This window comes from Desmodus rotundus, chromosome 7 (assembly GCF_022682495.2).
Source record: "Desmodus rotundus isolate HL8 chromosome 7, HLdesRot8A.1, whole genome shotgun sequence".
NCBI classification, from domain to species: Eukaryota; Metazoa; Chordata; class Mammalia; order Chiroptera; family Phyllostomidae; genus Desmodus; species Desmodus rotundus.
The window spans coordinates 76,317,655-76,334,455 of NC_071393.1; the positions used below are offsets into that span (position 1 = coordinate 76,317,655).

The 16,801-nt window shown below is 36.9% G+C and overlaps 1 protein-coding gene across 5 annotated transcripts in view; it reads right to left on the bottom strand.

Moving 5' to 3' along the window:
* Positions 1–16,801, bottom strand: part of TTBK2 (tau tubulin kinase 2) — a 137,315-nt gene that overhangs the window by 60,174 nt on the left and 60,340 nt on the right. For 2 of the 5 annotated variants that reach the window (XM_053927760.2, XM_024567420.4), the window contains 3 exons: positions 10,871–10,944; positions 1,732–1,872; positions 621–725 (listed from right to left, as the gene is read on the bottom strand). In XM_053927760.2, the coding sequence (XP_053783735.1) occupies positions 621–725; positions 1,732–1,872; positions 10,871–10,882 (258 nt within the window). In that variant the 5' untranslated portion in view covers positions 10,883–10,944. Of the gene's footprint in view, positions 1–620; positions 726–1,731; positions 1,873–3,039; positions 3,140–10,870; positions 10,945–16,801 lie in introns of those variants that run through there. The other 3 variants (XM_053927761.2, XM_045201300.3, XM_053927762.2) reach the window with 3 other exon arrangements.

The window sequence follows — 16,801 nt, forward strand, 5'->3', positions numbered from 1 at the left end:
GTTGGATTTAACAGTAAAAGATTGAAAACAAGCCATTATAAATATCTTCACAGAACTAAAGGAATGCATGATAAAAAGAAGGAAATAATTACATCTTATCAAATAGAGAATTTTTTTAAAAGATTTTATTTATTTATTTTTTTAGAGAGAAGGGAAGGGAGATAGAAAGGGCGGAGACTGAATCTGCAACCTAGCCACGTGACCTGACCAGAAACTGAACTGGTGACCTTTTGCTTTGGGACATGACACCAAGCCAACTGAGCCACACCAGTCAGGGCTAAAGAGAAATTTTTAAAGAATCAAATGGATATGAAAAGTACAGTAATTGAAATAGAAGAACTGTAGTATGTGTAAAGAACCTTGGACTGCAAAAAAGACTCCTTATCTTAGAGAGTTCATGTGTATTCTTACAATTCTAAATCTACATCCAAGGTATTTTTTTCAAACCCACAACTTTCAGTAATAAAATTAACTAACTAATTTCTATGATTTAATCATAAACCAATATGCTACTTCTTGAATGACATCCATTCTGATACATAATTGGCACTTCTTTAAATAAAGTAATACAATAAATAACAGGTTAATTCTCAAATATTTAATAACATAAAGAATCTTACTGGTCTGACGTCACCACAGGAATTGGTAAATTGTCGTGCCAAGCCAAAATCAAGCATGAAACATTTCCTACATGTACTAGGAAAGCGACCCATGGCGAAGTTTGACTAGAAAAATAAAGAAAGAAAACACACATAACCAGTCCTTACATCTTATCTTTCCCATATTTTAATTCTTCTACTTAAATTCTATATAACACACATGTCCCAAGTACACTATTACAGTCAATGATGTTTACTTTAATTAATGCATAATTTCATTGTGGGTTCTGTTAATGCCTAGATCTGGTGAACTTTGAGAAACAAGCAATTTAAGCAATTTTTCCTTGTAAACAATAAAAAAAACTGAGAAAAAAAATTTAAAGGTGTATTTCACAGTTATGGAAATGACAATTTCTAAGGAAAACAACAGGAAAAAAATACTATAAATTGCAACTGTAGCACTCGAGAGGAAAAAATAAGTCTTTCAAAATTGAGAGTTTATTAGAATAATCTGTCACTTGAAAAATAGTTCAAAGAACACCACACCACCATCTTAAAACAACATATGTAAATATTTTAAATACTATTGGGAAAAAGAAATCTGAAGAATAAATATCAATTAATTAGCAATATTAACACACATAATAAGTTAAGCATTAATCATTTTTAATTTGGCTGCTGAGCAACATTTTCATTGCATGTGAAAAGCTCTTGAATATAAGTTGTAGTTTGTAACTACCGTTTTTTAAAAAATTAAGAGGTGCCCTGGCCAGGTAAGCTCAGTTGGTTACAGCATCATCCTGATACGCTAAGGTTGCTGGTTCAATCCCTAGTCAGGGCACATACAAGAATCAACCAATGAGTACATAAATAAGTGAAACAACAAATCAATCGATCTCTCTCTCTCTCTCTCTCTCTCTCTCTCTCTCTCTCTCAAAACAACTTTAAAAAATTGAGAGGCAAATTACATTCTGCTTCTAGTTACATCTTTGCTATAGATATTAAAATATTACCTGTATTTAATATAGAAAGCAAATATAGAAGGTTACATTTGTAATTTATAGTGTCCTATCTTCAGATTAAGAATACCAAGCAAACTCATTCTGTGCTCTAGCTGGAAAAGGCCCCCTACCGGTTTGATGTCTCGGTGCAAGAATCCGACAGAATGGATGCTCTCAATCGACTCCAGAATCTGTCTACCCAGTCGAAGAGTAGTGCTAATAGTGAATGTGCCCCGGGACTGGCTACGGCGTAGATCTGCCAGATTCCGACCCTATGGAAATCAAATAAACAATTTCAAATACGGTACTAAAACTACATTACAAGAAAAGATGGGGAACTCTCCATTTACTGTTTAAAATGTTTTGAATGATTATGTTCCAGTTAAAGGTGAGATCATATGGTATTTGTCCCTCAGGGGGTGAGTTGAAATTAAGAACAATGTAACAATAGCCAGAGAGGAATGGGAAAGGGACAGTGGGGAGAGGGGTCTACAGGAGCTACTATAAAGGACACATGGACAAAATCAAGGGGGAGGGTAGAGGTTGGGGAGGGAGGTGGGATTGGCTGGGGTGGGGTGGAGGGATGGGGAGAAAATGCAGACAATTGTAACTGAATAAAAATTAAAAATAAAATTTTAAAAAAATGTTATGAATGAAATAGCAAGGATTTTACCCAAATCATGATTCTCTCACTCAAAAGAACAGATTCTGTTAAGACAATGTGTTAATGTTTCAGACAAATTTGAGAATAACCAGTTATTGAGCATACTGTTTTCAAGTCATAATTCCCTTTGTTTCTGATGTTGTAACAAAATATAGTCTTGATTATTTAAAAAGACATTTATAAATAAATATATATATATATATATATGTACAGGGTATGGCACAAATAACACCCCTTTTTATTACAAAATCATAAGCATGTAATTCTGCAACATAACAGTATCACACTCAAGCATACTGTATGATATTTTAGGTGAAATGTTCAAATTAAAACTATAAATTATTACACCCATATCATTACCTTACCAACCACACTCAGGAAGGCATTACTTCTGCCAGACCCTATATATCAAATTCCTCATTACTGCCTAACGTATATTTCCATACAAACTACTTAATTTTTCTGTGTCACAGTTTCCTTACAAATGGGGCCAGTATGTTGTGAGGACTAAAAAAGATCCATGTAAACTGTTTAGAATACTGTCTGGCACACAGTAGGTACCTCAATAAATGCCAATTATTGTTATTATAAACAAAAAATGATATGAAACACTCAATTACTTCTAGCAGTAGATAAAAGCAATGAATGATCTAGTCTGTGCCAGATGTAAAACACGCCCAATTGCATCAAATTATCACAGCACCCTAAATAGAAGTTGTTATTCCTGTTGTACAGATGAGGAAACTGAGGCTCAGAGAGTTTAAATAATGTTAACCTGTTAAGGTAAAGTTGTCTTTCAAATCTAAGTCTGTCTGACTCCAAAGTGTTCTTTTTCCACTTCACAATGCCGTTCCATCCAGAAGATTCCTTCTTGCCTAGGTAACAACCAGTAATCTGATAAGAACAGGTTACAATGCTGCAGTTCTACCTCCCAAAGAATGGAAACTGGCCCTATATCTCAAGGGAATTTAAATATCCTAATCTCTTTATTCCCAAAACTTTGTAGGATACAAGGCAGGACCCCCAGAAACGGAATTACCTTCTGGAGGGAGGGCCCCTTATAATACAGGCTTCCCCCACTAGGTGAGTGTTCTATGAACCCATCTGTATCAGTGTACCAGCTGGTGGTGTTGTGAGAGGCTGCATTCAGCTTCAGTGAATTTTTTTGGAAGACTCTTTCAAGGCATTTGCCCATTTCATGATGGGTGATTTACAAGTGTACCTGCCCATACCATGCTGAGTATTCAGCAGTTCGGGGGCAAAAACGGCATGACCCTCATGCCCCACACTCCCCATTCACCTGATCTTGCCCTGAGCGACTGTTTTATCTTCCCAAATGAAAAAAGTCCTCAAAGGAAAACATTTTGCTGATGTGGAAGAAGTGAAACAAAAAATGGCAGAAGCACTAAAAGGCATCAAAATCGACGAGTTCAAAAACTGTTTTAAGCAGTAAGAAAAACGTCTCAACAGGTGTACTGCATCAAATGGAGAGTACTTGGAAGGTGACTGAAGTTTAAACGTCTAAGAATAAATACACAGTTTTTTTATAAATAAATTACTCTTTTTAGGGTCCCCCACTGTATATTTAGGATTAATACTACTAATGCCATCACCTCAACTAAAGATGAGTCACTTTTGAAAAAGTAATAAATTCTTAAATTATTTAAGTACCATTTGAAATAAAAAATTGTACTCAAGTAATCTAAGAATTGAATAATTACAGAAAACTTGGGAGTCTTTCATACTACACATCTTCCTTTAAAATTCAGTTTTTCCACAGCATAAATTGGCACTTATCTTTATTTTTTTTAAATGCTAGGGGAGTTTATTGTTCTCTACATCCTCAGCAAATATAAAATAAGTGATAATCTAGAACATCAACTTGTATAATCCCATGAGAGTACCTAATAACTTTTACTAGCATTCCAAAAAATTTTTTCTTCAAAAATCAGTATTTGATTGCCAAAATATATCTAATACTGGAACTTCATTTGTAAACAACTCCCACTTTTAAAAGTAAATTGATTAACCTAGACTTATGGTATTAGTAATGATTTTAAATTTTTAAGTAGTTTTAAATGTGAACCTAAGGTATCAGATAAAATTAAAAAGATAAGTACAAGCCTGGCAAAACTATGAGAAAAGAATTATTAACATGGTAAATACATGCAGGTTTGATCCAACAAATTATACAGGGTGGGGCAAAAGTAGGTTCACAGTTGTGAGTATGTGGAAAAGAATTTATTCTTGTATTATTTATTAATTATTGTATTATCTTCCATACAAACTGTACACCTATATTTTTGCCCTACCCTGTACTTCAGAATATATACTAGAAATGATTATTTATTATAAAGAAAAATTTAAAACAACCTATATATCCATCAATAAATGAATGATTAAATAAATTATGGTACAGAATTCTTACAGCCTAATATGTAGCCACTTTCTACCTAGTAATATGGAATAAATATTATTGAATAAAAAAGTAAGTTCATTTTTTCCTAATTCTATAAATTTAACATAATCCCAATAAAAATAGAAATAAATTAATTATTAAGAATTTGAAATATCTTAAAGGGAGAGAAAATAATATAACAAACCCCCATTTGTTATCTGCTACTCTACCGGAAATGCACACTCTCCTCTCCCTTCCCACACACATACACTGCATTATATTCATGTAAATCCCAATCATTCCATTTCATCTACATGTCTATAAAAGTGCATAAGAACAAAGAGATGCCCTATGTGTCCCTGAACCTCACAATACAAAATCAAAGATGTTATTAGCAATTCTTTTATCACAAACTTGAATTGGAAACATAAAAATGAGCCATGATATATTTTCTCTTAAAAAAAAAAAAGAAATCCTAAACCTATCCACTTAAAAAGAATTTAAAACAATGACCAACCCAATTTCAATAGGCACCATAGCATCTACATTACAGTCTCTAAATACCATTTCCCATTAATAGAAATCAGGGCTTAATGGAGAAATGGCTGATTCAAGCTCTGGAGCATAAAATGTATAGAATGAGCCAGGTACACAATGTTGCACTGGAAAGTAAGGATGCTATCAAAGACTGCTGCAGTCTGGTCCTGTCGAAATCAATCAGGATCCAACTTGAAGGAAGTCCTACTAGCCAAAGATGGGACAATTTGAACATTAAAAAAGAAAAACAATGATTAAAAGACACAAAATATGTTAAATCTATGAATTCATAATTGTATTTTCTTTTACGAGAGAGCTAATTAGTCTCTTGGAAAACATTAAGGAACCACCTCACTATTCTGAAAACTGGTAAATAAAAGAATCAAGTATTAGTCCTGACTTTCCTGTATGAAATATTCTTCCTCAGGATAACCTAATAGTTGGTTGAGTCCTTTTGAAAAATTCCAGGTAATAAATGAATTAGAAATCATAGAATTAGAATAATATACTTGCAAGCCACTGAAGCAACGGATCTAGGAGATGATACTAATAGGTTGATAAAATCTAGAAGAAAAACCATTGGGGACTCTGCAATAAATGAATCACTCTGACAGCCCCTGAATCTCACCGATCAGTCTTAACATTCCTAAAAGAGAGACAACCAGATACTGCTTACTGATGTGATCAACTCACCTCTGAAGTATTTTGACCAAACAAAGCAAAAGTAGAATCTGATTTAATTACCAGTTTATAGAAAATACAGGGAATAGAACATGTTAAACATCACCACAGCAAGACAATCAGTAAAACCCAGAATATGGGAACTTCTCCATGACAAATGACTCTGTGTTTATCAATGACAATAAAACAACAACAAAAAGGAAACTTTAAGGAAAAAAAAGAGAGGCAACTTATAGATTAAAAGAGACTTAAAAACACACAAGTGACATTTTCCACCTATCCCTTGTACCCCAATGAAAACAAATTCACTTGAAAGAAAAAGAGAAATTCAAGAGATCTATCCGTGAAATGCAATATATGAACCCTCTCTGAAACCAAATCAAGTAAATCAAATATAAAAAGAAAAAGAAAGAAAGATACAATCAAGGAAAACTGCAGATTAACTTGACATCTAATGCTATTATTTGGATTTATTGTGTATTGTGGCTATGATGGAAAAGTAAATCCTTCTTAGAAATACATATATACTAATATGTTTACAGATTTCTTGGATTTATATTTTTTAATTATATTTCTTGGATTTGCTTTGAAATAATCTGGGGAGGGAGTAGAGGGCAAATACACTTGGAACAAGAGTGGCCATATATTGACTTCCAACCAAGATGGAGGCATAGGGAGATACACTGTGCCTCCTCGCACAACCCAAAGACAGACAAATTTAAAAACAAAAACAACCAGAACTGCCAGAAAGTTGAACTGTATGGAAGTCCAACAACCAGGGAGTTAAAGAAGAACATTCATCCAGACCAGTAGGAGGGGCAACGATGGGTAGCTGGGGAGCAGAGGACTCATGGCAAGGCAACGGTGGGTGGACCTGGTGGTCCCACATTTGTGTGCGAATAAACCAGGAGGAACAACCAGGGAGTGAGACAGACCGTGCAACCCAGGGTTCCCGTGTGGGGAAATAAAGCCTCAAAACCTCTGACAGAAAAAGTCTGTGGGGATTGTGGTGGCAGGAAGAACTCCCAGACTCACAGGTGAGTTTGTTGGAGAGACCCACAGGGGCCTAGAATGTACACAAACCCACCCATCCGGGAATCAGCACCAGAAGGGCCCAATTTGCTTGTGGGTAGTGGAGGAAGTGAAAGCCAGCAGAGAGCTGAGCAAGCAGCACTGTTCCCTCTCAGAACGCTCCCCTACATACACTGCCACAAAGTAGCAATGCGGGTTGCCCCACCCTGCTAAATACCTAAGGCTCCGCCCCTTACTACTTAACAGGTGTGCCGAGACAACAAAAATATGGCCCAAACGAAAGAACAGATCAGAGCTCCAGAAAAAATATAACTAAGCAATGAAGAGATAACCAAACTATCTGATACAGAGTTCAAAACACTGGTAATCAGGATGCTTACAGAGATGGTTGAGTATGGTTGCAAAATATAAGAGAAAGTGAAGGCTATGCAAAGGGAAATAAAGGAAAATGTACAGGGAACCAACAGTGACGAGAAGAAAACCAGGACTCAAATCAACTGCTTGAAGAAGGAAGAAATAAGCATTCAACCACAACAGAATGAAGAAACAAGAATTCAAAAAAGTGAGGAGAGGCTTAGGAACCTCTGGGACAACTTTAAATGTTCCAACATCGAAATCATAGGAATGCCAGAAGGAGAACAGGAAAACCAAGAAGTGGAAAACTTATTTGAAAACATAATGAAGAATTTCCCCTATCTAGCAAAGGAAATAAGACTTCCAGGAAGTCCAGGAAGCTCAGAGAGTCCCAAATAAGTTGGACCCAAGGAAGCACACACCAAGGCACATCAGAATTAGATTACCAAGATTAAAGATAAGGAGAGAATCTTAAAAGCAGCAAGAGAAAGGAGACAGTTACTTACAAAGGAGTTCCCATAAGGTTATCAGCTGATTTCTCGAAAGAAACCTTACAGGCAAGAAGCATCTGGAAAGAATAATTCAAAGTCATGAAAGTCAAGGACCTACATCTAAGATTACCTATCCAGCAAAGCTATCATTTAGAATGGAAGGTCAGATAAGTGCTTCCCAGATAAGTTAAAGGAGTTCATCATCACCAAGCCCTTATTATATGAAATGTTAAAGGGACCTATCTAAGAAAGAGAAGATGATCAAAAACATGAATGGTAAAATGACAACAAACTCTCAACTATCAACAACCAAACCTAAAAAAACAAAAACAAAAACAAACTAAGCAAACAACTAGAACAGGAACAGATTCACAGAAATGGATATCTCGTGGAGGGTTATCAGTGGGGAGGGGGAGAGGGGAAATAGGGGAAAAGGTAAAGGGAGTAAGAGGTATAAATGGTCTGTACAAATAGACAGGTGAAGGTTAAGAATAGTATGGGAAATAGAGAAGCTAAAGAACTTACATTTATGGCCCATGGACATGAACTAAGTTGGGGGAATGCTGGTGGTATGGATGGTACAGGACAGAGGGGAATAAAAGGGAGAATAAAATGGGACAACTGTAATAGCATAATCAATAAAATGTATTTTTTAAAAAAGAAGAAAAGATTGGCCATATATTGAAAATTATTGAAGGCAGGTGGTGAGTACATGGGTACATTACATTAATAACACTACTCTCGGGTATGTTTAAGTTTTTCCATAATAATAAAAAGTTTTAAAATATGGCAGTTCCAATGTTAGGGAATGTAAATCTACAGCTGTACTGGTTATAGGATTCAAAATATTTTTGCCCCTCCTAGGTGATAACACAAAAGATCCCCCTTTAGCTATACTAAGGCTGTTCAAGTAAAGCCTCAATAGTGACAGGATAGTAAATGAGACCTGGCCACAGTCTTGTCAGTAGAGAAAACAAATGTCTGTAACTGCTTGAATCCTGTAAGATTTTAAGACCCATTTTAATGGTAAATAGCTAGAATTTCTATAACAAAGATAGGATTTTTTACTCTTTTAAAATTTTAAGGCAGATATTATATAATTGAATTGCTAGGAAGAAAAGATGAAAGTTCACTTGAATGAATTTGTTGCCTTGGCTAGTGTGGCTCAGTGGATTACATGCCAGCCTGCAAACCAAAAGGTCACGTGTTCAATTCCTAGTCAGGGCACATGCCTGGGTTGCAGGCCAGGTCTCCAGTAGGAGGTGGTCGAGAGGCAACCACATATTGATGTTTCTCTCCCTCTCTTTCTCCCTCCCTTCCCCTCTCTCTAAAAATAAGTAAATAACATACTTTAAAAAATAATGAATTTGGGGGTTTTTTGAGGAAATTTGTAAAGTCAGTGAGAAGCTGGGTCTGAGCATGTAAATTTTAATTAAAGTATATGGGAAAAACCTACTATTTATCTTCAATATGTCAAAAAACTACCCTCTAGTAGTTATACTAAGTTTAGCTTGTCCCCAAATCAAGTCAACCATATGTGTAGAGATGGAAGTAGTTAATGCTGGGTTAATTTTCTTATGACAGAAAGAAAGTCAGCAAGAAGTCATGGAAAAGTTCTTGGATGAGTCCATATGACGTTGCCAAAGGCCATAAAAGCCATCATTATCTGATATATACCAGTCTCCTTAGTTTTCCCAGACTAAGAGCCTTCTCATTCCAGAAAGTGAGATTTAGGTAATTGTAAAGATTTAAAATAAAAACAAGTATGCTCTAAGACTGAAAAACACTCTGCAGACTGAAAAAACTCCTGTCCATATTCTCCAGTTAGCAGCAACCTGAGGACAAAACTAAAGAGTCTTCTCTAATTGCGCCCAGAACACTGGCTTCAGGCTTCCCCCAAGCCCTAACACCCATCCAGTAACCAGTCCCAGGCAAAGCACGAACCTCCTTGAGCTTCAACCTTTTCATATGCAATATGGGGACCCAAGCTGTCCTATCCTCGCCATGGGGATACGGTAAGAATCAAGTAAAATGTTTATAAATCTGAAATAAAACTATAAAATATCAGAGTTTAACATTTTAATATCATAGTTTAAAATATAAAAATTACATTATTATTGGCCCAAGTGAGACAAATTGGCAAGGTCCATATTAATAACCCAAAAAGGTCTAGGAATAGCTGCTTCAAGAAATAAAACTGTGCTGGCTCAAGAGATAATGAAACACATGACTCAGAGACTTTAAGGATACAGTCTACAGGAAGACTAATATCTCTAAACCTGAATCAAACGCTGAAGGAGAGCTGATGGAAACAAGAAAAGCCTTTTGAAGAGAAGAAACATTTAGGCCAAGATCTAAGTCTCTGAAATCCCTGCTACATAGTTAAGTTGAAAGAAAATAGAAGAACCAAATGCCCCAAATAGATTTTTCTAAAGATAAAAGAAAAGCTTGAGGACTCTAAGTTAGGCAGCAAGGTGAACCATGTTTTTACACTTGGAGGGTGACTACAGTCAGAGGGGTATGTGAATGTCCAGGGGCAAAGGCAGCGTCAGAGAGAGTGGGATGGTTTCCCTCTTGTCCCTGCTGGAGTGATTACTCCAATATTCCCCTTCTGAATTTCTCTCTTGCTGCTCCAACCCATTGTCCATCTAAAGGATAGGGAACAGAGAGAGCAGTGTTAAAGGATGAAAAGAGAAAGAGGAGTAGCATTTCTCCTCTATTTCAACTAGTGCTTAAATTTTCAAGCAGTTAAGGCTAGTGCTTAAGCACATAAATGGAAAACTAGAGTCCTTAAGGTAACAAAGGGTGGAGAGGGAGGGGACAGGCAGAAGGCAAGACTCACATTGTATCCAGCAATCCATGTGGAGACTGAAAACTTTGCAATGATGACAATCAGTGAAGATATGGATCAACTAAAATAGCTGACAGTGACAACCCTTCACCTTTGGAAATATCTGTATCAAGTCTGCTTAAATAAATTGTCATCCGCATAATATTAATATAAAACATTCTGAGATGATACCAAGAATGTTGTTGTTATTATTATTTTCCACTATAATTAGGTACTTTGACCAAAACTGAAAGATTTCAAGATAATTTTCAAGATAACCTACCTGCAACTGCATGACCACATAGTTGAAGCGATCGTTCCTCCCACAGCCAATAAATCTACAAACATGATCTTTCCCTGAAGAAAAAAAAAAAAACAAAACAGTGGAAAATGTTACATATAGTTTCTCTTCTAAAAATTAATAATTTGTTTTTCTGTATAGTATTTTATGATTGAATAGAAAGAACCTGTCTTAAGAAGCTTAAGAATAGGAAATCTATATTATTCAAATTTTCTATCCACCTTCCCCCAGATCCTACATTCCTCCTTGTGTAGTCAAATAAATGTTTATTGAATTAATAAATAAGCAAATGAATGCGGGGGAGGAATGAATGATAATTTACCTAGAAAGGAAAGAATTCAGAGGTCATTTCAGATCAAGCAACACATTCATTATATATACTCATATGAAAGCACAGAAGAACAATAAATAAGAACTTTGTTAGGAATATAAAACCTGAATTTTAATATGGTCTGCCATTCACCATTATAAGACTTCAGTGAGTCACTTAATCTGCCTGAGCCTCAATGACCTGAATTAGCACAGTGGTTTTCAACCTGAGTTCCACGTGTGAAATCCAAGGAGGTGCTGCCTAGGCCTAGGATGCTGAGAGAAGCAGAGGTGAAATACGTAGAAATCTAGGGTTCTGTCCCTGACTCAACAAAAGCAAACAAAGCTTTTAAAAGAGGATCAAGACTGGTGGGTTCCAGAGCCAGAAGACAGCGTCTGGCTGGAGCTCAGTGAACAGAGGGAAGGAACCAAAAAGAGATGGCACAGAAGAAGCAAGCAGCTGGCACCAGGTCCTGCATGGTCTGGACTCCATGATAAGGAATCTGAGCTGTATGTATAGGTCAGTGTTTTCCAACCCTGGCTGCTTATTAAAAATAATCAGAGAAGGAGGAACCAAGATGGCGGCATAAGTAGACACACTGCGCCTCCTCGCACAACCAGAACTGACAGAGAATCGAACAGCAAGGGGGACCGACACCAAGGAAATAGAAAATAAACATTCATCCAGACTGGTAGGAGGGGCAGAGACGGGCACCAGGGTGGAGAGGACTCCCATGGCTGTGGTGGGACTGAGACTGGCGGAGTGTGGGACAAATGGCGCAGGCAGTCTGAGCACTAGCAGACCCTGTGGCCCCACATTTGCACAGATAAACCCAGAGGGCCGGACTCAGAGTAGCGGAGAGTGGGGCAGGCAGAGTGGCGGGTAGCACCCTGTGGCACCACATTCGCCCACAGATAAACCTGACGAACGGTGGGCAGCGAAGCAGACCGTGCAACCCAGGGCTCCAGCTCGGGGAAATAAAGCCTCAAACCTCTGACTGAAAACGCCCCTGGGGGTTGGGGCGGCAGCAGGAGAGACTCCCAGCCTCACAGGAGAGGTTGTTGGAGAGACCCACAGGGGCCTAGAGTGTGCACAGGCCCACTTACTCGGGAACCAGCACCAGAGTGGCCCAGTTTGATTGTGGGTATCGGAGTGGAAGATTAAAATCCGGAGGAGAGTGAGGCGGGTGCCATTGCTCCCACTTGGCCCCTCCCCCACGTACAGCGTCACAGTGCAGCGACCAGCATTACCCCGCCCAGGTGAACACCTAAGGCTCCGCCCCTTAAAGTAACAGACGCGCCAAGACCAAAAAAAAAAAAAAAAAAAAGGCCCAAATGACAGAACACTTCAAAGCTCCAGAAAAAATACAACTAAGCGACGAAGAGATAACCAACCTATCGGATGCACAGTTCAAAGCACTAGTTATCAATATGCTCACAGACTTGGTTGAATCTGTTCAAAAAACAGATGAAAAAATGAAGCCTATGCTAAGAGAAACAAAGGAAAAATGTACAGGGAACCAATAGTGATGAGAAGGAAACTGGGACTCAAATCAATGGTATGGACCAGAAGGAAGAAACAAACATCCAACCAGAAAAGAATGAAGAAACAAGAACTTGGAAAAATGAGGAGAGGCTTAGGAACCTCCAGGACACCTTGAAACGTTCCAACATCCGAATTACAGGGGTGCCAGAAGGAGAAGAGGAAGAAAAATTGAAAACTTATTTGAACAAATAATGGAGAACTTCCCCAATCTGGCAAAGGAAATAGACTTCCAGGAAGTCCAGGAAGCTCAGAGAGTCCCAAAGAAGCTGGACCCAAGGAGGAACACACCAAGGCACATCATAATTACATTACCCAAGATTAAACGCAAGGACCTACATCCAAGATTACTGTATCCAGCAAAGCTATCATTTAGAATGGAAGGGAAGATAAAGTGCTTCTCAGATAAGGTCAAGTTAAAGAAGCTCATCATCACCAAGCCCTTATTACATGAAATGTTAAAGGGAGTTACCTAAGAAAAAGAAGATCAAAAATAGGAACAGTAAAAATGACAGCAAACTCACAGTTATTAACGACCACACATAAAACAAAAACGAGAGCAAACTAGGCAAACAACTAGAACATGAGGGTTGTCAATAAGGGAGTGGGAGGGGGAGAGGGGGGTAAAGGTACAGAGAATAAGTAGCATAGATGATAGGTGGAAAATAGACAGGGGGAGGGTAAAAATAGTGTAGGAAATGTAGAAGCCAAAGAACTTATAAGTATGACCCATGGACATGAACTATGGGGGGGAATGTGGGGGGGGGGGTGGGCAGGATGGAGTGGAGTGGGGGGGGAAATGGGACAACTGTAATAGCATAATCAATAAATATATTTAAAAATAATAATAATAATCAGAGAAATTTTAAAAAAATTCCTAAACTCTGTACTGACTCAGAATCTGTGGGGGGAGATATACGATATGAGCTTCTCAAAAGTTCTCTAAATGATCCAAAATCAGATGGGCCATGAATGAATATTTGAAAACTACTGCTGAGTAATGAGAAGCATCTAAAAGATTTTAAGATAAAGAAAAACATACTTAAAACTTTGCATTTTAGAACATAGCTATGGTGGCAATAAGGAGGACAGACTAGAGAGAGGTCACTTCAGGAGGCAGAAAGGTCACTCTGGGAATAATTACAATATCCCAAGGGACCGAATAAGGGTTTGAATCTTAAGTATTACAGTAGAGATAGAAAAAATAGGATAAATCTGAGAGGTATTAGAGATGTAGTTTTTGACTAGAAAATGGAACAATAAAAGTTGTACCAAAATAAGTGAATATAATAAGTTGTATAGAAGTTAACAGATGTTAGAATGTGGAGTTTGAGGATAACCAGCTGAATTCAGTAGACATTATAATTTCAAGCCTGGTAGTGAGACGAAAAACTGAGCTCCAAAGTAACACTGGGGAACCATTAGTTCATGGAAGATACACGGACCTACGAACATAGATGGAAGATTGCCAAGTTGAAAGAATACAGAATGAGAAGAAACCTAAGAGCAGAATTCTAGAAAATGCATCATTTAAAGTATGAGCAAAAATAAAATCATCCATGAATGAAACAGAGTAATAACCTGAGACATAGGAAGAAATTATGAGAAAGAGGTAACACAGAAACCAAAGGAGAAGAGAATTTTAAGGTGTAAGTGGCTTATACAAGAGCTATAAAAGGGCTGAAAAGTGCTCATTAACATAAAAAATTAGGAGGTCACTAGTGAGTGGAAGGGGCAGCAGGAGCCAGTCTGTAATGGGTTAAAGAGTAAATGGAATGTGAGACAATGAGGCAATCTTTGAAAAAGCTTGAGGAAGTCACAGACCGATAGCTAGAGAGCAAGGTTTGGTAGATTGATGAGAAATATATCTTAATAGGAAAAGAAAATTTTGTCCACTGAGGTAAAATATAAATGAAATGCAGACTTATTTTAGTTAATAATTCTACATTTCTCTTTTGCATCTAAATTATTGCACAGTTCTCTCATTCTTTGTGCTTTGTTGAAAAGAGAGAATAGGTGCGATAGGAACAATAATTTGAACATGTTCAAAAACATGTTCAACATTTTACATGTTTGCAAAACTATAAATTATAAAAGAATAAAAGGATAAAATGATCAATTAGCAACTTACTGTTTTCCTCAGCTTCATATAAACAATTTAAAAATATCTTCCTCTTATTATCCATTCTTCGAGATTCTACCTTCCTTAACATTTACCTCTACCTTCCATGTAACATTTAAAGGCAGTCTCTCTATTACAAAGACATTTCAACCATCTAAAAACAAAAGGCCATACTAGATTTAACTCCTCCTAGAATGCTCTTTTAAAAATATCTTTAAAGTTATACTAAAACCACACTACTTTTAAAAAGAAAAAAAGCATCAAATAAACTGTAACCATTTCTTGGATAACCAGAACACAAAGTCTACAGCAACAAATTTTTGATGGATCAGCAACAGACCTTCATTGCTTTAGGTAAGAGTTTAATGAGTTCTTATCTCATACTTCATGGCATAGTGTACTACTGCTCTTCTATTTCAGATATATGCAATTAATTAAACTCCTTAATGAAGTTAGTTCAATAAACATGTACAAATTTTGGGAAGCATGGAGAAACTACAATTTAATTGGAACAGCAACTTCACCAGTACTTAGAGCAACTGTTAAAATAATTTTTGTATATAACTAGTACCAACTTGGTATCACCCCATGTGTACAAGGACCATAGCTATTTATTCTAGCACCTACCACAGTATCTGGCAAATAGTGAATTGCTCCATCTATTGGTGCATGAAAAAAATTAATAGAAATAATAATAGCTAAGAAAGCATGCATAATAAGCAAGCATACTGTGCTAGGCATTATATTAAGTGCTTTAACATGCATTTAATCCTCACAACCTAATAATGTAAGTATTATTATTTTCCCTATTTTTCAGATGTAAAAATAGATGCTAAGTAAGGTTAAATACTTTGTCCAAGGCTCCACAGCTGGAAAACGATGGAACAGTTTGATTGTAGAGTCTTTCTTCTTAATATTAGGACATAAACAATTGAAAGAGATTTTCAAGTATGACAAAACAGACAAGAAGACCAAACACTTAAGTAGGCAGTAGAAATATAAGATAAATTAAGTAAGATCCACACCCTCAAGGAGTTCACAGATATGTAAACCAAAAATTGTAATACAGTATGGTGGGCTCTGTGTACTACGGATATACAGAAGATTGGAAAATTTTGTTTATGAGGATTTTCATGAGAGTTAAATCACTAGATTTTAAAATATAAGGCGAGAAGAACATTTAAGAGCAGGATACCCACAAAGTCTGAAGGAGCCAAGTATATATGAAAGATGACTAAAGAGTTAATAGGCTAAAGGGCTCAATAAGGGTTCAAAGGTGGCCATACAAAAAGTATGCTAAAGTTTTGTATGCCACATAACGGAGTTCACATTTGACTCATTATTTAGATAATGGGCAGGGGTGGGGGATAGTTCAAAGGTTTTCAAGCAAGCAAGGTACATGATTTGGCCTGTGTTTTGGAAAGGTAACGGTATTCACCATTATACACTGATTTGTGGAGGAGATGGAAGGCAGAGAAATCAATTAGGAAGTTAATACAATACTCCAGATAAAAGGTGAAGAAGGTGAGAATTTAAAAAAGAGGACAGATTTCAAATTAAGCTTTTAAAGACAGAATAGATAAGATTATGGGAAAGAGAGAAGAAAATGAAGGAAGATTTTTAGCTGAAGCTAAATTGACAAGATAAACCACCTGAATATACACCAAGACAAAAACTGAGGTAAATGAGGATAACAATTTCTACTTTGGGGACTCTGCACTGGTTTATCTACTGGACATGAAAGTTATGTCAGAAAGGTAGGTGTTGAGTTTAGCAGAGAGGTCCACTATAGAAGGTAACAGACCTGTGTATTGTCTGAGGAAAGGGCTGATTGCCCACAGAAGATGGGGAGTTTAAGAAAACTGGATTGATCAATGCCAGAACACCAATGTTGGGGGGAAATGGGAACCCATGAAGGAGACTGAGAAGGATATGTGGA